The following is a 16,759-nucleotide window of genomic DNA, read 5'->3' as shown; positions in this document are numbered from 1 at the left end:
CAAAATCTGAATGTTAAGAGATGCTTGGAAGGCATGAGGAGGATCAAAATCTGGAGGCTTTTAATTTATTCTTCTTTTCCTTTTGCATGTACCTTTGGATTTCATACTTTCCATTTGAGAAAATTTTGGGCACGGGGATTTCATACTTTCCATTTGAGAAAATTTTGGGCACGGGGAGGGTATTGCAACGTGGTGCCCGGCACCTCATTCAAACCGTCCAATACACTTTTGAACGATTCAGATTTACCATTTTTGAGCTTTTATAAAATATTCCTTTTGCTAAGCAAGAAAATTAAAGTGGGCATATCCCATTCAATTATGTTATGTGCACGAAAACCGGGCACAACACCAACCACACCATAAGTCTGGACCAAGCCATTTAAACTGACATATCAAACCCTTTCAATACATCAATCGACCAATTAAGTCGCTGACCGGACCAACCACACTCGCCTCAGTACGCCTTGGTCCTTCCACTGTTTATGTTAGGTATGTGTACATACATGAATTGGTCTGTTACCAAGCCCTCCTAATGAGACAATGTTCTCTGACCACTTTTGACTTGGTTAATGTACTGAAAGAGTTTGGTCTGTTAACTTAAATGACTTGGTCCAAACTTATGGTGTGGTTGGTGTTGTGATCCATTATTGTGTATGTAGAATTATTGTATCCCATTTTAATCCACTCCTTTCCCTTCAAACTTTCTAATTCATCATGTCGGAATTTGTCCCAGATCTATCAATTATCACCTCAATATATGATTCTGGACGTCTTTTTTCCTCATTGCCAATTGGTTATGAGTTAAATGTTTTAACATGGTTTCAGATCTAGATTTTCAAAAGCTTTTCTCCTTTGTTTGTGCCCAAGTTGCATTTGGTTCCTGAGGTGGCCTATTTACCTATTCAACTTTTTGATCTCTTTATATATCTTTCTTCTTCCCTCCTCCGTACTCTTCACTTTATTGATGGCGCCTAAGCTTGAGACATGGCTTATCCTACTTCCAATTCTATCATTCTTCAACTTACATTATTTTGTTGTTGCAAAACCACAAGTACCTTGTTACTTTATCTTCGGAGATTCAGGTGTTGACAATGGAAACAACTTAGGCCTTAAGTCCACCGGTAAAGCCGATTTCCGGCCCTATGGGGTTGACCTTCCCTCGGGCGTACCAACCGGAAGGTTCACCAATGGTCGCACTGCAACAGATCTCCTTGGTACATTTTCTCGCAGCTCAATTCTCATAGCCAGTAAACATATACATAATTTTTATCCCATTTCATTTAACATATCATGATGTGTCGCAGTACTTGTTATTGGTCTTTCTGATTTCATCTGCCCTTCAACTTCATGTATTTTATTTTGATTATTCCAACATATTTGAGATTGATATCACCTCTCTATGGCACTATAGCTTCACACAAGCAATCAAGAGGTTATTTGTTTGTGCAACTGATGATGCTATGTTTTGAACATATATAATTTTGCAGCTGAGCTTCTAGGTTTTAACACTTATCCCCCTCCGTATGTAACTGTAAGTGGTGAGGAGATCCTGGCTGGTGTGAACTACGGATCTTCTGGAGCTGGAATTCGCCAAGAAAGCGGACGTTTATTGGTAATTTATCGAATATATAGTTATATAAAAAGTAAGAAAAATACCAAAGCAGTCAGTACACATCACATTTTGTTGTATAAATACCAAAGTAGTCAGTACACATCACATTTTGTTGTATAGGGCATGTACCCGCTAAATCGGATAAGAACTCATAACATTTGCACATGAATTCATAACATCGACAATATCGGTTCCTAAATTTTACATTGAAATCTTTTAACATTTGCCTATATTTGTAAATCGTTACATCATCCACACGAATTCACAGCATCTCTATTATGAGTTTATGTTTGCTGATACGAACTTTTGCACAAGTATGATGATGAATATGCAAACGTCATGAGATTTTAACACATATTTTCTCTATTTCTACATACGACATTTTGTGTTTAAGATGATTGAAGATAGTGCAAGTTGTATACACTAAATGATACTATTTTGAATATATTGTTCCACTTTCCTATTTATATATACTATTCCGATAATTAAATGACTCAAAATGACGTTGCAATCGCCAAGATCCTAATGCTAAGGCTAAAACAGAGCAACATGAAATAATTTTTGAAATATGCATTAGGAAATGGTTGACACCATAAACAGCATTCACTCAAGAGAATGTTTGACTAAACACTCTTTCTTCTACTTTTTGCACAAAATTTTTGGAAAAAGCCTACAACATAAACATTTTACTACACACAAATGCATCTACATTCAAATAATGCGCAGCTCACACATTGCACTACCAATCCTGTGTCTGTGTGTTCTACAAAATTATGAAAGTATTTGTAAAGTCTGTGGGGTTGTAGCGTAATTGAATAGTTTGGCATCCTACATGTTTACCTATTGATAATAGTTACTCAAAAGTGAACAAATGAATCGCTAACAGTTCCAAGAGTTGTTTTGTACTAGGGCGACCGATTTACCATGGACGAACAACTGAAAAACCATCTACTGATAGCCTCCAGAATTGCTGATATATTAGGGAGTAACGAGGCAGCTACAAAGCATCTCAACAAATGCATATATTCACTCACATTGGGGAGTAATGACTTCATCGGAAACTACTTCGTACCTGTTTTCCCAACACGAGAACTGTATACCATACATCGATGGTGTGATGTCGTTATCAAACGCTATGGCCAACAATTAAGAGTCAGTACATAACACAACAATTTCTCTCGTCCTCCTTTTCCTGATAAATGTTGTCGATATTTAACAGCTGGGTTAATTTTGCTTTCATCAGTTAAGACTTTCAAATCTATTTTCACCTCCCTTCGATCAACTATCAATTTATAATTACTCTACATACTCAATCATCAGTCGAATTACTAAAAGTACGTTTGTGACTTGGATTAATATGTGTCTGTGGTGTGCTTATTTGGGGAGTTCGATTAATCCCAGATCAGAGAGATACAAAGAGAGAAAGAGACGAGACGTGAGTGTGAGATTGTAATCACTAATCAGTTTGTGTGTGAGGTGTAAGAGCCGTGAGGTTAAACAGGGAAAGAGTGAGTGTGTGTGTGTGTGTTTGAAATTTAAATTTTTTGTACTAATTGAATGAAGATTGGTAAGTTTGTTTGTATTCTCTTCGCGACACTACAAAAAAATTGCCTATTGCAGCATTTAAAAATTAATGCTAGTAGAGGTTTTAGCGGCGTTTTTGCAAACGCTGAGGATCCCAAAGTTGGCTTAGGTCTTTGGCGTTTAGGACACATAGCAAAAGATCTATGGCGTCGATTTTTGAAAAAAAGTCGGGATTGATTCAAGAGGAAAATGACGTTGGGAAATGTCTTATATGGCGGCGTTTTCGAAATGCTATAATAAAAGCATTGGGAATACCTTTTTTTTCTTGTAGAGTCGTATTGAAAAAATACAGAGGATAAAAGCGAAAAACACCCTTCAATATTGTTACAGTTATTTCAAGCTGAAAAGTTTTTTTTTTCTTTCTAAAAATGCTTTTCTTTTACTACTTGCTGATACCAGACCCTCTACAATTATGGAGCAAGGAAGATAGTTACTTTCAGCCTGCAAAGGCTCGGTTGTGCACCCGCCGTAATTGCTGTACATGGTGGCCGCCGTAGTCGGGATCCAGGTAATATTTATTGCATAGAGAAGATCAGTAGAGCGGCAGAACTCTTCAATGGTAGACTCTTAACACTTGTGGATGAACTAAACGCTGAGCTACCCGATGCCAAGTTTGTCTATGTCGATATCTTTACGCAAAAGCCAACCGATCTTATACCCTACGGTACTCACCATGCTCGTATACATCTGCAAGGCTACTACTTTCTATTACTGATGTGTTCTCTTACATGTCAATTTTACAGGTTTTAAGGTGGTAAATACTGCCTGTTGCAAACTGCCGCCGGGCACCTTGGGTTTCTGTCTTCCCGGAGGAATGCCATGCGAGGACAGAGATGATTACGTGTTCTGGGACGGGTACCATACCAGCGAGGCAGTGAACAAGATCATTGCCAATAAATCTTACACTTCGATGTCGCCCGATGGTGTTTATCCCATTAACATCGCCCAATTAGCCAAGCTCCAAATTTGACTTGTGCTTTATTAATGATCGTTGCTAGCTAGGGTTGATTTCTACTTGATTAGCAATTACGGAATCGCATTCTACGAAGGGAAGCTTACAAAGGTAAGCTCGGTTAATGAGATCAGCTAGTAAGGTGTCAAGTATATCAGCGAATATCAGTGATGTGTTGCTAGAGTTTGATGTTTTGTTTTTTGTTGGGCTTTACTAGTTGGGCTTGTCCCATGTTATTTGGGCTTTTAGGCCTCCTGGGTGCAGAGTTGCGTCCCATTTGTATTAGCTATTTTATCCAGACTTTTAGGCCTTTAGGTGTTGCGATTTTGCTCTCTTTGGATGTTGTTTTGGTTGGCATCTTGCCAATCTAGGGTTTGGGTCTTAAATTAGACTTTTTTTGTTCTCTCATTATCCTATTAATCTTTATAACAATTTCAAAGGTTAATAAAATTTTTCCTTTACTGTTAAAAAAGAGAGAGTATATCATCTAAGGGCTGTTTTGAGGCTTTCGTGCTTCTTGTGGTGTTTTTGGTTGGCTTTTTGCCTTTCTCTGGGTGTGGTTCTCGGGTGGCTTTTGCCAGTGTATCTATGATGCTTTTAATCTTTGTAATCATCTTCAAAGCTTAATAAAATCTTCTTTTTGCCATCGATCAGTTTATTCAACAATAAATGGTTAGTTTTATATGATTCAGAATCACTAGGAGATGAGATTTGAAGAAGAAGAAGAAAAATAACTTAAAATCACAGAAAAGGATTGGGAGCTAGTACACTTTTTTAACACACCATGATAGTATTGCACGCCCGAGTGCTCATAAAGTAAAATAGTTCCTCGTAGTTAATAGAGTCCGATGGCCAATATCAGAGAAGCGGCGCCTTCGTCTACTCAATTGAAATAACCTTCATAGAGAGAATGAGCAGGGCAAACCTACCTCCCTTCGAGCACATTAATTAGCTGCACAGAATTAAAATAGGAAATCAATTGCAGGATTGTCTCTTCATGCTATGGGAACTCATGTCCAAAAATGTTGTTTTTCTTGTATAATCGGATGTCCGGGCCAATTTGTTCGCATTTCGACTAATTTCGTGGCCTTGAAGTTAACAACCGGGTAAACTCTCCGGGGGGCTCAAAGTTTGAAATGTTTGGCTTCCGTAGAATTCTAACCTGCGACCTTACATATGGAAGATAAATATGTACTTTGTTATGTTTCTCATTTCTACTTCACCAAACCTGATGAGGTCTATGGACTGGATCGTATTGTTTGATCCACCATAGATTTCTACTGTAGTCATGATTTTTTCCAATTATCGTAAGCCTAATGTGCAGGTCCTTCATTAGAAAAACAAAACGAATTTAACCGAACTAGCAGCCATGTTCTTGATGTCATTTATTTTCAGAAACCATGAACGAGACATCTAACGAATGTAATTTTTCATCATATGATTATGTAATCAATTTCAATCTACCTAATCTTTTGGGTGGACGATTTCAATCGTCAAAATTAAGCCCACATAGGGATGGAAAGATCGAAACCGTTTGGTTCAGTCTGGTCCATCCTACAAACATGATAGGAAGCATGCACGGAAGATACTAATCTATTTTACTCTAGGGCTGAGGGGTGTTGGTTTGCATTCCCACTGATAAAGGGGCAGGGTATCGACTTCGTCAACCTGGCCTTAACTTCATCAGTTTGACCAATCGCTGCGATGTTCGAAATACTTTCATAGTTTCATCTATTTATGCTGCAACTATTTCATTTCGAATTGATTTTTAAAATTTCCATGAATCGGGTACGTACATGTGCACTTTTGGATAAAACGAAGTACACAAAAAAAGGAGGAGGAAAGTCAGGGATTCATACCCTAGCTGAAGGGTAGTTTGGTCTTGACGTGAATAGTGATGGTACTGATGATTGGGTTGGTGGTGGAGCCCATTGACGTGAAGGTAGTCCCCAGAGTCACATGAGTGACCATGAGGTGGCATCAAATCATAGTCAGGCCCGGCTCCATTCACTAAGTTCATTTGCTTCACAGTCTCAGCCATCTACACATACGTAGTAAAATCAACAAGCAACCCCAAAGTTAGTGAATACTATTATAAACTAACTGGAGAGAGAGAGAGAGAGAGAGAGAGAGAGAGAGAGAGAGAGAGAGAGAGAGAGAGAGAGCCTTTGCTCGGAGGCACTGGTTTTTGTGATTCAAGCCGATTTCCTGCGAGGATATAAATTAAGTTTGCATATGGTATCAGGATGGGATTTCCTGCGAGGATATAAATTTAGTTTGCATATGGATGGGATTTCCTGCGAGGATATAAATTAAGTTTGCAAATGGTATCAAGATGGGGCCTATTTCATCTCATATTTTAAAAAATGCAGAATTTATGCCCTACAATATGATAGACCGGCAAAAAGGTTTGCACAATGATAGACTGAAAAATAGGCTATACGTTACAGACCTCAAAAACGAGTGCAAGTGAATAAATGGGGATGTTAAAGAAATATAATCCCGAATTACTTAATTAGGAGTGGAATAAGTGATCACTTAATAACATAAGGAACGTCTCCATTCATAATCAATTGATTATGAGATGGATATAAAAAGTTTCTGAAAAAATCGATATGATTATTGATTAATTAGAACAGCATGCCTATAGCTAGTTGAAGAGCAATGTGTATTTTGTGTTACCACCCACAACTTTTAGCAAAAAAATTTATTAGAAATTTGACAAATGATGGTAGATCGAGATGAGACCAATTATAGACCACAGAGAATAAGATATCGTAAGAGGTCTACAAGAAAAGGAAAAAAGAGAAGCAATGCAAATTGAATGAGCCCCACGACTTTTAGCAATTCCATGCACGAAAAGGACAAAGGTTTCAAATTATGGAATATCCTAGCCAGGAAGTTCAATAGTATTAGGAGAGAAATGGTTACCCTCTTTTGCATAAGCTCGATTTCCGCAAACAACAGCTCATTCTGGGGATACCAAAACAAAAACGAACACACAAGAAAAATTACTAGATGAATCATGAAATTTGACAGTATTAATTAGTCTGTATAAAGTTTTGTTAGAGCATGGTTTTGGCCATTTTTCAAGAAAAAAGTCTAGGAACACACTTTTATAACACCATACAAGCATATTTGGAACCGTTAGATGTATTTGAATCCATATGCATCAGTTCCGTGTCTGGAGTTGTGTTTAAAGATGTGCATGTTTGTAGCATTGCTGTTTTTCAAGAGCCAAAACTATTTTTTGGCATGCTACAGTGTTATATGGTCAATGTTTGACCAAAGTACTGCTCCAATTGTGCTAAAACCTCGCTACTTGCAGCCGTTGAATTACACCCACATACACACCTATTGGATTGATCCAAAGAGTTATTAGAGCACAGCCCTTACAAGAAATGACATAGGCCATTGAAATGGCCAAGCCATTTTTTGGCTCCCAAAATGGTTTTCCATTGGAAGAGAGGATTTTGGTCTTCGAGCGAAAATATACCTTTGGCTCTCAAAATGGCTGTCCGGTGGAGATGCTCTCCCTAACTACCATTGAAGTTATTAAAAAGTCATACTGACTAGTTATATCGCGAAACCCTTAATTTTAAAATTCGCACCTAACATGCTAGCACAAATGGACCCATTTTGTATAGGCAAAAGAGAACTTCGTTATCGTAAAGATAAAACATAAACGGTACCGTTAAATATGGAGTAAGTCACTAGTAGTACCTTTTGGGAGCGGATCCTACTCATTCCTCTTTCCAATTTAGTCTCCAGGTTCTTGAGTTCCCTGAGAGACATTGAGCTCAGAGACTCACCCCGCATTTGGCTGGAAATGTTGTCCGAGAACAGTGTATTAGCAAACGTGCATTAGACACAGTTCGTGCACACATAGGTAGAGTGTTCCGTGCCAGTTTGTGCACACACAGGAAGAATCCCTACAACTTCTTTTATAGTCGTTTCACACACTTACACGTAAGGGTGAAGTGACTCCAAGAGTAAATTGAAACTTTTAGAGGGGAGAAAGCCTTGAAGTCCTAAGAAAAACCACCAGGCCAATCCTTTGGGGTTGACATACAGTAAACGGAATTTTATTCATGGGGTACCACTTAGACACTTATAGAATCTTAGTGAAACAAAAAAGCATCAAGAGAAGGAGATTGAATTACTGGGAGAAAAATGATCACCTGTTTGAATTCTGCAGATTCGAAATCAGGGCACGCAATTTGGCGGCTTCTTGCTGATAGAACTGAGGTAGTTCTCATCAATTAAACATTTACACAGCATGTTAGAATATTCGTGGAGTAGACCAGTAGACACTATTGCAGCCGTATTCAGCCGTTAGAACCTAACTACACAAAGGGAGGCTAGTATGGCTTCACGACAGCGAATGTAGTATCTCTCATCGATCTCACAGGCTATTTTTGTAAGTCTATCTATCTTATATCTTTGATTGAATGTCGTCGTGATTTTAAAGTTCCATTATATTTATGATTAGAAACGTTTTCGTGATAATGGTTAAATAAATTCTCACTCCATGGAGATAATTGCACAATGGCAGCCGGATTGAAGGATGGAAAATCAAGATCGAAAAGTTCAATGGTTGAACAATGCTTTCTGGAAGATGCATATTGATGATGTCCTATATGATTAGAACAACTTGCATCTACCGAAGGTAAGAAATCATAAATGATAAAGCTCTAGGGACGATATCTCTCTATTGGACACTAACTCGCATGCATTGCAGGTGAACAATTTCAGAGATGAGAAAAAACACATCGCATGTTCAAAGACATGATCAGCAGAAGAAGAATATTAGTAGTTTTTGTACTCCAACTTAATAAAATAGAATCCTCAGCCTAAATCACATGAATATTGTTTTTAGAAGGGGAAAAAAAAAAACGAAAAACCAATCCACATTACCTGCGTATTTAGTTCCGAAACCGACCCAGTATCGGAGGAGCCTGAGCATGCCTTGTTGTACCTCTCAATCGTTCCTTTGACACTGTATAAAACAAAGAGATTAAATTCTTTACACTGGCAAGAAAATGACGATTACCAGCATTAGCCATATATTAATTAAGTACACATTCCTCTCCCATGTCCCAAAATATATATACACTGACAACAAAAAAAAACCCAACTTGTTCTAGCAAAACCTAAATCACAGCCTAAGGTATATATTTGGGGGACCTATATTTGATCACCAAAAATATAACAATTTTAATCCACAATGTACATAGAACACGCTTTGGTTCTAATGGCTTTGGTGTTTCATTGTGTTTTCTTATATGCAAGTTTGAATCACAGAGACTATAAATTTCCACATGGAATCCTTTTTTGAATAATAAACACAGAAAAGGAGAAGAAGAAAAAAATTACTTGGCTGGACTCAAACTCGACCATGGACGTACACTGAGATCAATCTTACAACTAAACCAACAGAGGTTAATACATTCATGTTGCGAAAGTACAAGTACTTATACCAATTCTTAGGCCCCGTTCCAGAACTAAAAAAAAGCCCTTATTTTTTAAAAGGCAATTTCAAGCTAAAAAATGAGGGGTTTATTGAAATCTAAAAATATGCACTATGGATCTTGTTTGAAAGATTTCATTGAGATTTTTTATACGATGCAAAAAAAATTGAAAATTTATTTTTCATTGACATTATTTTTGAGTTTGAAAATGTGAAATAAGCTGCTTATTTTTTAAAAAGGTTTCTGGAACGGGACCTTAATGGCATGGTCCTTTTTTTGGGCCAAAATTTGGGGGTCCTAGGTGGCGGCCTCTTGGGCCATTCCTAGGCCCTAGGATCTTAAAATAAAGTGAGGAATGAGCATAACATAGTGAGGTTCGTTAGATGAGTTGCAGCAATTGCATCCCAACTATGGGGTGATTTGGATTAAGAAGTCAAATAGTAACTCTTTTTTGTCTTTATTCAAAAAAAATCGCATTTGTTAGTTTTACATCAAACTTTTGTAACTTATTGATTCATCTCGGTGAGAGGAATCGAAAAAGTAAAAATTTATGATCAAAACTCATAATTTTTTTAAAAAGACAAAGATAAGTAAAAAGAAAGTTGTCTTATTGACTTATTTTTGTTTTTATTCAGAAAAGTTATGAGTTTCAATCAAAATTTTTTACTTTTTTGATTCCTCTTGTCGAGACGAATCAACAAGTCACAAAAGTTTTGACACCAAACAAACAAAAGCAAAAAAAGTTTGAATAAGGACAAAAAAATAAGTCACTTAACTTTTTAATCCAAACCCACCCTATATACTCCATTTAGAAGATAGACATTATCCAACGTCGTTTAAACAACACTAGGATTGTCTGTTGATAAAAAGAACGCTTTTAGACGGTTTGAATGTGGACGGAGTACGGCCACCACATATTATTCTATTTGGAGCCAAAAACTTCTCCAGTTTTTCATTCAAAGGAAAGCCAGTCAAGTTTCAATGGGACAAGCTTTCACTCAGCACCTTAACAAGTCACCTCTTGCATCAGTAATGTTTTGCTACCTTAATTTCGTCGAATCACTGATTGGCGGTCCTGCCACGCTGGCACATGATCCAATGACATGATTGGCTGAACCTTTAGACGGTGCATTGCCACGTGTCCCATCTCATACTGTTTGATGGGTAATATCCACCAAGTATACCCTTTGACCGAAAATTCCTCGAAATACTTTATAAAATGTACACCACATCGGGTGTGACCGATTTTGCAAAGTCGCTTGATTTGTTTAAAATATTATTCTTTCTATTCGGATTTAATAGTTCCTCATTCAATTTTAACCGGATAAAAAATGAGTTATATCTTTAAATTGATAATGAATTTTATATTTAATATAGATCTTATTATCTTAATTAATTCTATAAGATAATATTTTCAAAATTATATAAAATATTATAAATTACAAGATATAATTGATTGAAAAATAACACGAATTTCAAAAAAGAACTATTAAATCCAGACAGAGGAAGTAATGTAATAGATCTTATGAAAATTATAAAAAGTTAGCTCATTTGAATATAGATAACAGTTTAATCGATTCATTCAAATTTTGTCCCCACGAATTCAGGAGCTAATATTGAACAAGATTTTACAATATTTGAATGAGTTTATTTTTTATCAAAACTTATAAAAAAATACTTAAAAAACATTTTTTGGCTTTGCTTATTTGTGTGAAACTCGAAAGTGAGTGGATTGCGCCAAGTGGTGTGCCCATATTTTTTTTTTTGGTTATGAAATACCGTCAAATACTACTCTAAAAAAAAAACAAAAGTCTTTTCTATCTGTAACTCCGAATACATCAGAGCTGTCCATTTCAGTCCCATCCATGAAAGAGGCCAGAATCTCAGAACTCACCATTGGTTCGCAACTGTCGTACTCTCTCTCTCTCTCTCTCTCTCTCTCTCTCTGAGTTCTGTGTTTCGACAGAAGCTTTTATAATGGGAGACAACAAAAAAGGAGAAAACTTGCTTCGAAGAAGAAAGAAACTCCCAATAGAGGTTTTCAGTTTTCATCATTGAAGTAAAAATTAGGGTTTGATGTAGACGAGGAAACAAACAAAGAAAGTGACAGACTACCAAATGGAAATGATCATGACACACATAAACACGCACTACGTACGTACCCTTTTTGACCCTTTTTGGCAGAAAAACAAAGTACTGAAAAATCGTGCGTGACGTGACCAAATATTCTTTGAGTAACTACAACAACAAACTTCACTCAACTACTCTAGTCCACTTCAATTCTAACCAGATCACACAAGTTCAGAGGGTATATTTGTCTTTTTGCACATGTACACATTGTTATCTTTGTAGTATAACCCTAGGTGGGTTTTGATTGGCTGAAGAGAGATATCTTGTGATGTACTAGTATTTAATGATCGAAAACCCCATTTTGCATTGTTAATTTGCTACAAAAACCCTAATTTTGAGTTGTTTCACTAAGGGCAGACGGAAGAGGTAGATGCTAATAATAGCCCATTGCGGTGTGAAAAAAAAAAAAAAAAACAGTTTGCTATGTTTTAAAGTGCCTTAAAAAGTGTTAAAAGTGCATTGACAAAAGTGAAAATAATTATTTGTATACTTCTTGTTTTATTAACAATTTAGTGGACTGTCAATAGTTTAGCCGTTATTTTATTTAACATGATCCTTTGAGTAGGTGGTTGAAGAAAGGGTATTTGACATGTTTCAATAGATTGCAAATCGGTCATTCCTGATCGGGCTGATAAGATGGCAGATTCATCAAAGTACTTGTGTTAATTTTTGATGTGGGATGGAGGAAAATGGGCAAATGAGATATTGACAGCTTTCAGAGAGAGAGAGAGAGAGAGAGAGAGAGAGAGAGAGAGAGAGAGAGAGAGAGAGAGAGAACAGCCCAAGTTTACGGCAATGGAGGAGAAAACTCAAATCTATTTATATCAGTTAGCAATTGAAACTATAAAACTTGCATAATAAACCAAGAATTATTCAAGGTTCATTAAAGGGGGAAAATGATCCCCAAAGATCGTAAAAAAATGAAGGCATAAAAAGAAAGAGGAGTCAATCTTGGTTGAAGAAAAAGAGAAAAACTACAGTACACATTCTTTATTTGGGCATGCATCATATGCATTCTTTAAAATGTTATGAATTATAGAGAAAATGTTACGAATCGTATTGCTAAAAAGTTATGAATTGTATAAAAGTTACGAAATACACCAAAATGTTATGAATCATAATCAAAATGTTGCAAATCGTACTGCTGAAAAGTTATGAATTTTAGAACAAAAATTACGAAACATACTAAAATGTTATGAATAAATCATAAAATATGTGTATATGTACACCATTTTAAGGAGTGTATATTGTAGATTTTTCCGAAGAAAAATAAAAAAATGTCTAAACCAGAGAAACAAAAATGACTAGATCCAAACATTTCAAACCCCTTTTCATATTCACGTACACATAAAGCAAAAGAAAAAATGTCTTCTTTTTATTGTTCGGTGAAAGTTAGTAGTGTTGGAGGAGTACTTGAACTTCTCACCGAAGCAAACCAAAGAAAGAGATCATAGCTAGTAGATTTATCAAAACTAAAAGCAAACAAATCATATAAAGAACTTCACCAAGAAGGTAGAGAGCATTTCAAACCCCCTTTATGTTGGAAAAATTAAGGGAAAAATATTAGATGGATGTTTGGCCCTAAAACAATTTAGGCATCAAGAAAAAAAAAAAACTAAAGAAATATGTTAATTAAATACCACAAAAATTAAACATGAAGAAATTGAGATCAGTAGATTTCCAGTACCTGTTGTTGGCATAGTCGTAAAGGCGGCCGCGGGCAGAGAAGACAACAAGGGCAACCTCAGCATCGCAAAGAACAGACAGCTCGTAGGCTTTCTTGAGCAATCCGTTGCGGCGTTTGCAGAAGGTGACTTGACGGTTCGTCGTGTTTTCGATCCGTTTGATCTCGATCTTCCCCCTACCCATTTTCCTTTGGGGAGAGAGAGAGCCCTCCATGGATTGATCTTGGAAAAAAGCCATGGTAACAGCTGAAATTTTCATAAGCAAAACAATTACAGAAATAAATAGGAAGAATGTATATATATCCACTGAGACAAACGGAAAAAAAAAAAAAAAAAAAAGGAAAAGAAGAAGTTGAGGACTTGGGAATTTTATTATTTGCATCCGAACTTAAACCTATTTACACTGCAATTATTTACTAATGAGTTTAATATCAAAGCCAGAAGAGAGATTGCATGTAGGAGAAAGAAGTTGTGGATATTTTTCAATTCAATAGTTTTAGAAATATAGATCACCCACCTGGGTATGATATTCCAAGAGGGAGAAGATAATGGAGGAAAGAATCTACAATTTCTGCCTTGCTTTCTCTCTCTTGTTTTCTCACCAATCTGAAGAGGAGAGAGATGCAGAAAATGGATGGGTGTTGCACCAAGAGATGGGCACTTATAGTTATGACAGTGACCTTTAATTCCACTTACGAAAGATTATTACTCCCCTTTCTAAAGTTTTCTACAAAAAGGCTTGCAATTTTCAAAACAAAAATAATGTACTTTTATACATGATTTTTCAAGTTTTTTCGCACCAAATTAAAAATCTCGATTATAGTTTGTTAATTTGGTGCAAAAAAATATGAATAGAAGTACTTTATTTTTTATTATAAAGATTACACGTTTTTTTCGTAAGAGACTATCAAAATTAAACAAGGGTGTACTACAAGTTGGAAAATTATCCATTTCGAAAGAAACATTACCCTGAGGTGCTCAATTCACTTAGAGTTGGTTCATATTACGGAACCCATTTGCACAATTCACAATCGTCCCGTAACCCTTATTACAATACAATTCGTAGGTACCCCTACAGAATTCACACATAATAAAAGTCATAGCATTTTAAAATTAGTAATGCACAAAGTAATAGTAATATATATATATAGTCATTTTCAAATGAGGAGGTCCTTATTTTAGTTAAAATAATGACATCTCCATTTCTCCCATTTCTCATTCGAATTACGATGATCTGAGCCGCTTAATGTGTTCAAAACGTAATTTTAAGAGTACCTACAGGGAATCAGCAAAAAAATGACCAGAAAGGGCTTCATTCGAGTAGTTTTTATTTGAACCATTCGATAAAAAATAAACAAAAACTGCTCGGATAAAGCCTTTCCGGTTTTTTTTTTTTGTGCTAATTTCACGCGGGTAACCTTAAAATCACGTTCTGAACATATTGAGCGGCTTGGATCATCGAAATTCTATCGGGAAAGGGAGGTCTTTATTTTATTAAGTTAAGGTGGTCCTTAGGAGAAGGGTATATATATAGTAAGCTTCTAATGCGGACCTCCGCATCCAAGCAAAGTGCGGACCACCTCATTTCTCCCCTTTTCCGATTGAATTTTGATGATCCGAGCCGTTCAATGTGTTCAGAAAGTGATTTCAAGGGTAGCCATGAGAAATCGGCAAAAAAAATGACCGGGAAGGGTTTGATTTGAGCAGTTTTTATTTGAATCGTTCAATAAAAAATAAACAAAAACTGTTCGGATGAAGCCCTTCCCCGTTTTTTTTTTTTTTGCTGATTTCTCGCGGGTACCCTTAAAATCACGTTCTGAACACATTGAGCGGCTCAGATCATCGAAATTCGATCGGAAAATGAGAGGTCCGCACTTTGTTTGGATGCGGAAGTCTGCATTAAAAGCTTACTCTATATATATATATATATGTCCGCGTCAACTGGCTAGAGTGAACATCAGGTGCTTAATTTAATTGCTTATCCACGGACTGGGGGAAGCTGTTGTGCAGCTTCGTGCTGCGTACCCGCTGGCGAGCCTTGTCGACATTGGTCCGACGATCGGAGACGTTCACCGCGTAGAGCTCATCGAGTTCTACGTGTACGCCAAAAATCAGCTTGATCAAATATTGTTAAGTGCCTCATCGAAATATATATAACTTGAAAAAAATAAATCCTAATGGATACAAAACACTGGATCAAAACCATTGAATCCATTTTTTTCAAGTTATATGTGTTTGGATGAGACACTTATCGATATTTGATCGAGTTGATTTTTGACGCACGCGTAGAACTCGACGAGCTCTATGCGATGAACGTCTCCGATCGCCAGACCGATGCCGGCAAGGCTTCCCGGAAGGTGCGCAGCACGCTGTGCAGCACGAAGCTGCACAGCAGCTTCTCCCAGTCCCTTATCCACACGTGCAGGGGCTATGTAGGAAAATTAACTCACAAAAGTGGGGGCGGCATGTAATTTTTCCGCGATTCTTTTGTTAAGAACTTTAATTTGCAAACTAGAAGTTAAGTCCAAAGAGAAGTTCAAGGAGTATATTCTAGAGACCGACAAATATTTAGTTTTCAGGAGAAAATTTATTACAATATCTGAATACTTTTTTTTTTTAACAGCGAACAAAATATTACGAGGGAAAGGAAAGAAAGAAAAACAATCCAAATAAAATTTCTCTAATTAGCAAGGGACCAAACTATTGAAAATTCTCCCATAATATTTTCCACGTGAATCTATCACTACATACCCAAATATCGAATTTTTCATGTGAATACTCCCATATTTTTTTTGTGCTTTAAAAAGATCCAAACAATTCGAGAACCAAAATTGTCCCTTTAATGTCTTTCTAGCCCTTAACCTTTTTAGTTGCATTAATTGCTTTTGAAACCTTCTCCAAATCCTTGTTTGGCTCCCCTCCTTGAATTGATCCTTTCTTGATCCTTTCTTGCCATGAAGCACGACCTCATCTCTTTTAGAGCTCCCTCATCTGCCTCACACACACCCATCCAAGGGAGAGTGCAAGGCCATCTAGATATCACAATATCTAGATACTACCATAGAAATATCTATATAGTTATCTTATGTTAAAATATATCATTTAATCTAGAATGTACCAAATATAATATCTAGCTTGTAGAAAATATCGAGGGACTAGAACCATCCTTGGGGGTAGTTTATAGAGTGGATGAATGTAACCATTTTGTTTGAACAAATAATCAAGCAAGTTGTACTCCATTCTATCTATCATAATACAAATCCTTCATCTTTATATATCCAATCCTCTTCTTTCAAACCAATAACACTCTTCTTCTCTTCTTGAT

The 16,759-nt window shown here is 36.5% G+C and overlaps 2 protein-coding genes across 3 annotated transcripts; one reads left to right on the top strand and one right to left on the bottom strand.

Annotated features, from left to right (window-relative positions):
- The first annotated feature begins 885 nt into the window (after positions 1-885).
- Positions 886-4,279, top strand: LOC131312359 (GDSL esterase/lipase At1g29670-like). The gene is made up of 5 exons (XM_058340060.1): positions 886-1,214; positions 1,488-1,612; positions 2,522-2,764; positions 3,596-3,860; positions 3,940-4,279. Exons 1-5 carry the CDS (start codon positions 965-967, stop codon positions 4,164-4,166), a joined length of 1,110 nt encoding a protein of 369 aa, XP_058196043.1. The 5' UTR covers positions 886-964; the 3' UTR covers positions 4,167-4,279.
- Positions 4,280-4,858: 579 nt separating this feature from the next.
- Positions 4,859-14,108, bottom strand: LOC131312358 (floral homeotic protein AGAMOUS-like). 2 transcript variants are annotated; one of them, XM_058340058.1, is made up of 9 exons: positions 13,952-14,108; positions 13,437-13,680; positions 9,066-9,147; positions 8,330-8,391; positions 7,872-7,971; positions 7,080-7,121; positions 6,315-6,356; positions 6,008-6,189; positions 4,859-5,100 (listed from the first exon to the last, which is right to left on the bottom strand). In XM_058340058.1, the coding sequence occupies exons 2-9, from the start codon at positions 13,670-13,672 to the stop codon at positions 5,097-5,099; spliced, it is 750 nt and encodes a 249-aa protein (XP_058196041.1). In that variant the 5' UTR covers positions 13,673-13,680; positions 13,952-14,108; the 3' UTR covers positions 4,859-5,096. The 2 variants fall into 2 exon arrangements, with proteins under 2 accessions (XP_058196041.1, XP_058196042.1); XM_058340059.1 differs by lacking the exon at positions 6,315-6,356.
- Positions 14,109-16,759: the final 2,651 nt, after the last annotated feature.

The sequence above is a fragment of the Rhododendron vialii genome, chromosome 13a, assembly GCF_030253575.1.
Source record: "Rhododendron vialii isolate Sample 1 chromosome 13a, ASM3025357v1".
NCBI lineage: Eukaryota > Viridiplantae > Streptophyta > Magnoliopsida > Ericales > Ericaceae > Rhododendron > Rhododendron vialii.
Note: the sequence above shows the minus strand (reverse complement) of the source record. Positions and strands in the feature narration are given on the sequence as shown.

Excerpts from the sequence above, each read along its gene's own strand:
- LOC131312359 (XM_058340060.1), top strand. The coding sequence starts at position 965 with ATGGCGCCTAAGCTTGAGACATGGCTTATCCTACTTCCAATTCTATCA. Across the intron at positions 1,215-1,487 it reads CACTGCAACAGATCTCCTTG|CTGAGCTTCTAGGTTTTAAC; the intron begins GTACATTTTCTC and ends ATAATTTTGCAG. Across the intron at positions 1,613-2,521 it reads AAGAAAGCGGACGTTTATTG|GGCGACCGATTTACCATGGA; the intron begins GTAATTTATCGA and ends GTTTTGTACTAG.
- LOC131312358 (XM_058340058.1), bottom strand. The coding sequence starts at position 13,672 with ATGGCTTTTTTCCAAGATCAATCCATGGAGGGCTCTCTCTCTCCCCAA. Across the intron at positions 8,392-9,065 it reads TTTCGGAACTAAATACGCAG|TTCTATCAGCAAGAAGCCGC; the intron begins GTAATGTGGATT and ends GAACTACCTCAG. Across the intron at positions 6,190-6,314 it reads ACCAGTGCCTCCGAGCAAAG|ATGGCTGAGACTGTGAAGCA; the intron begins GCTCTCTCTCTC and ends ACGTATGTGTAG.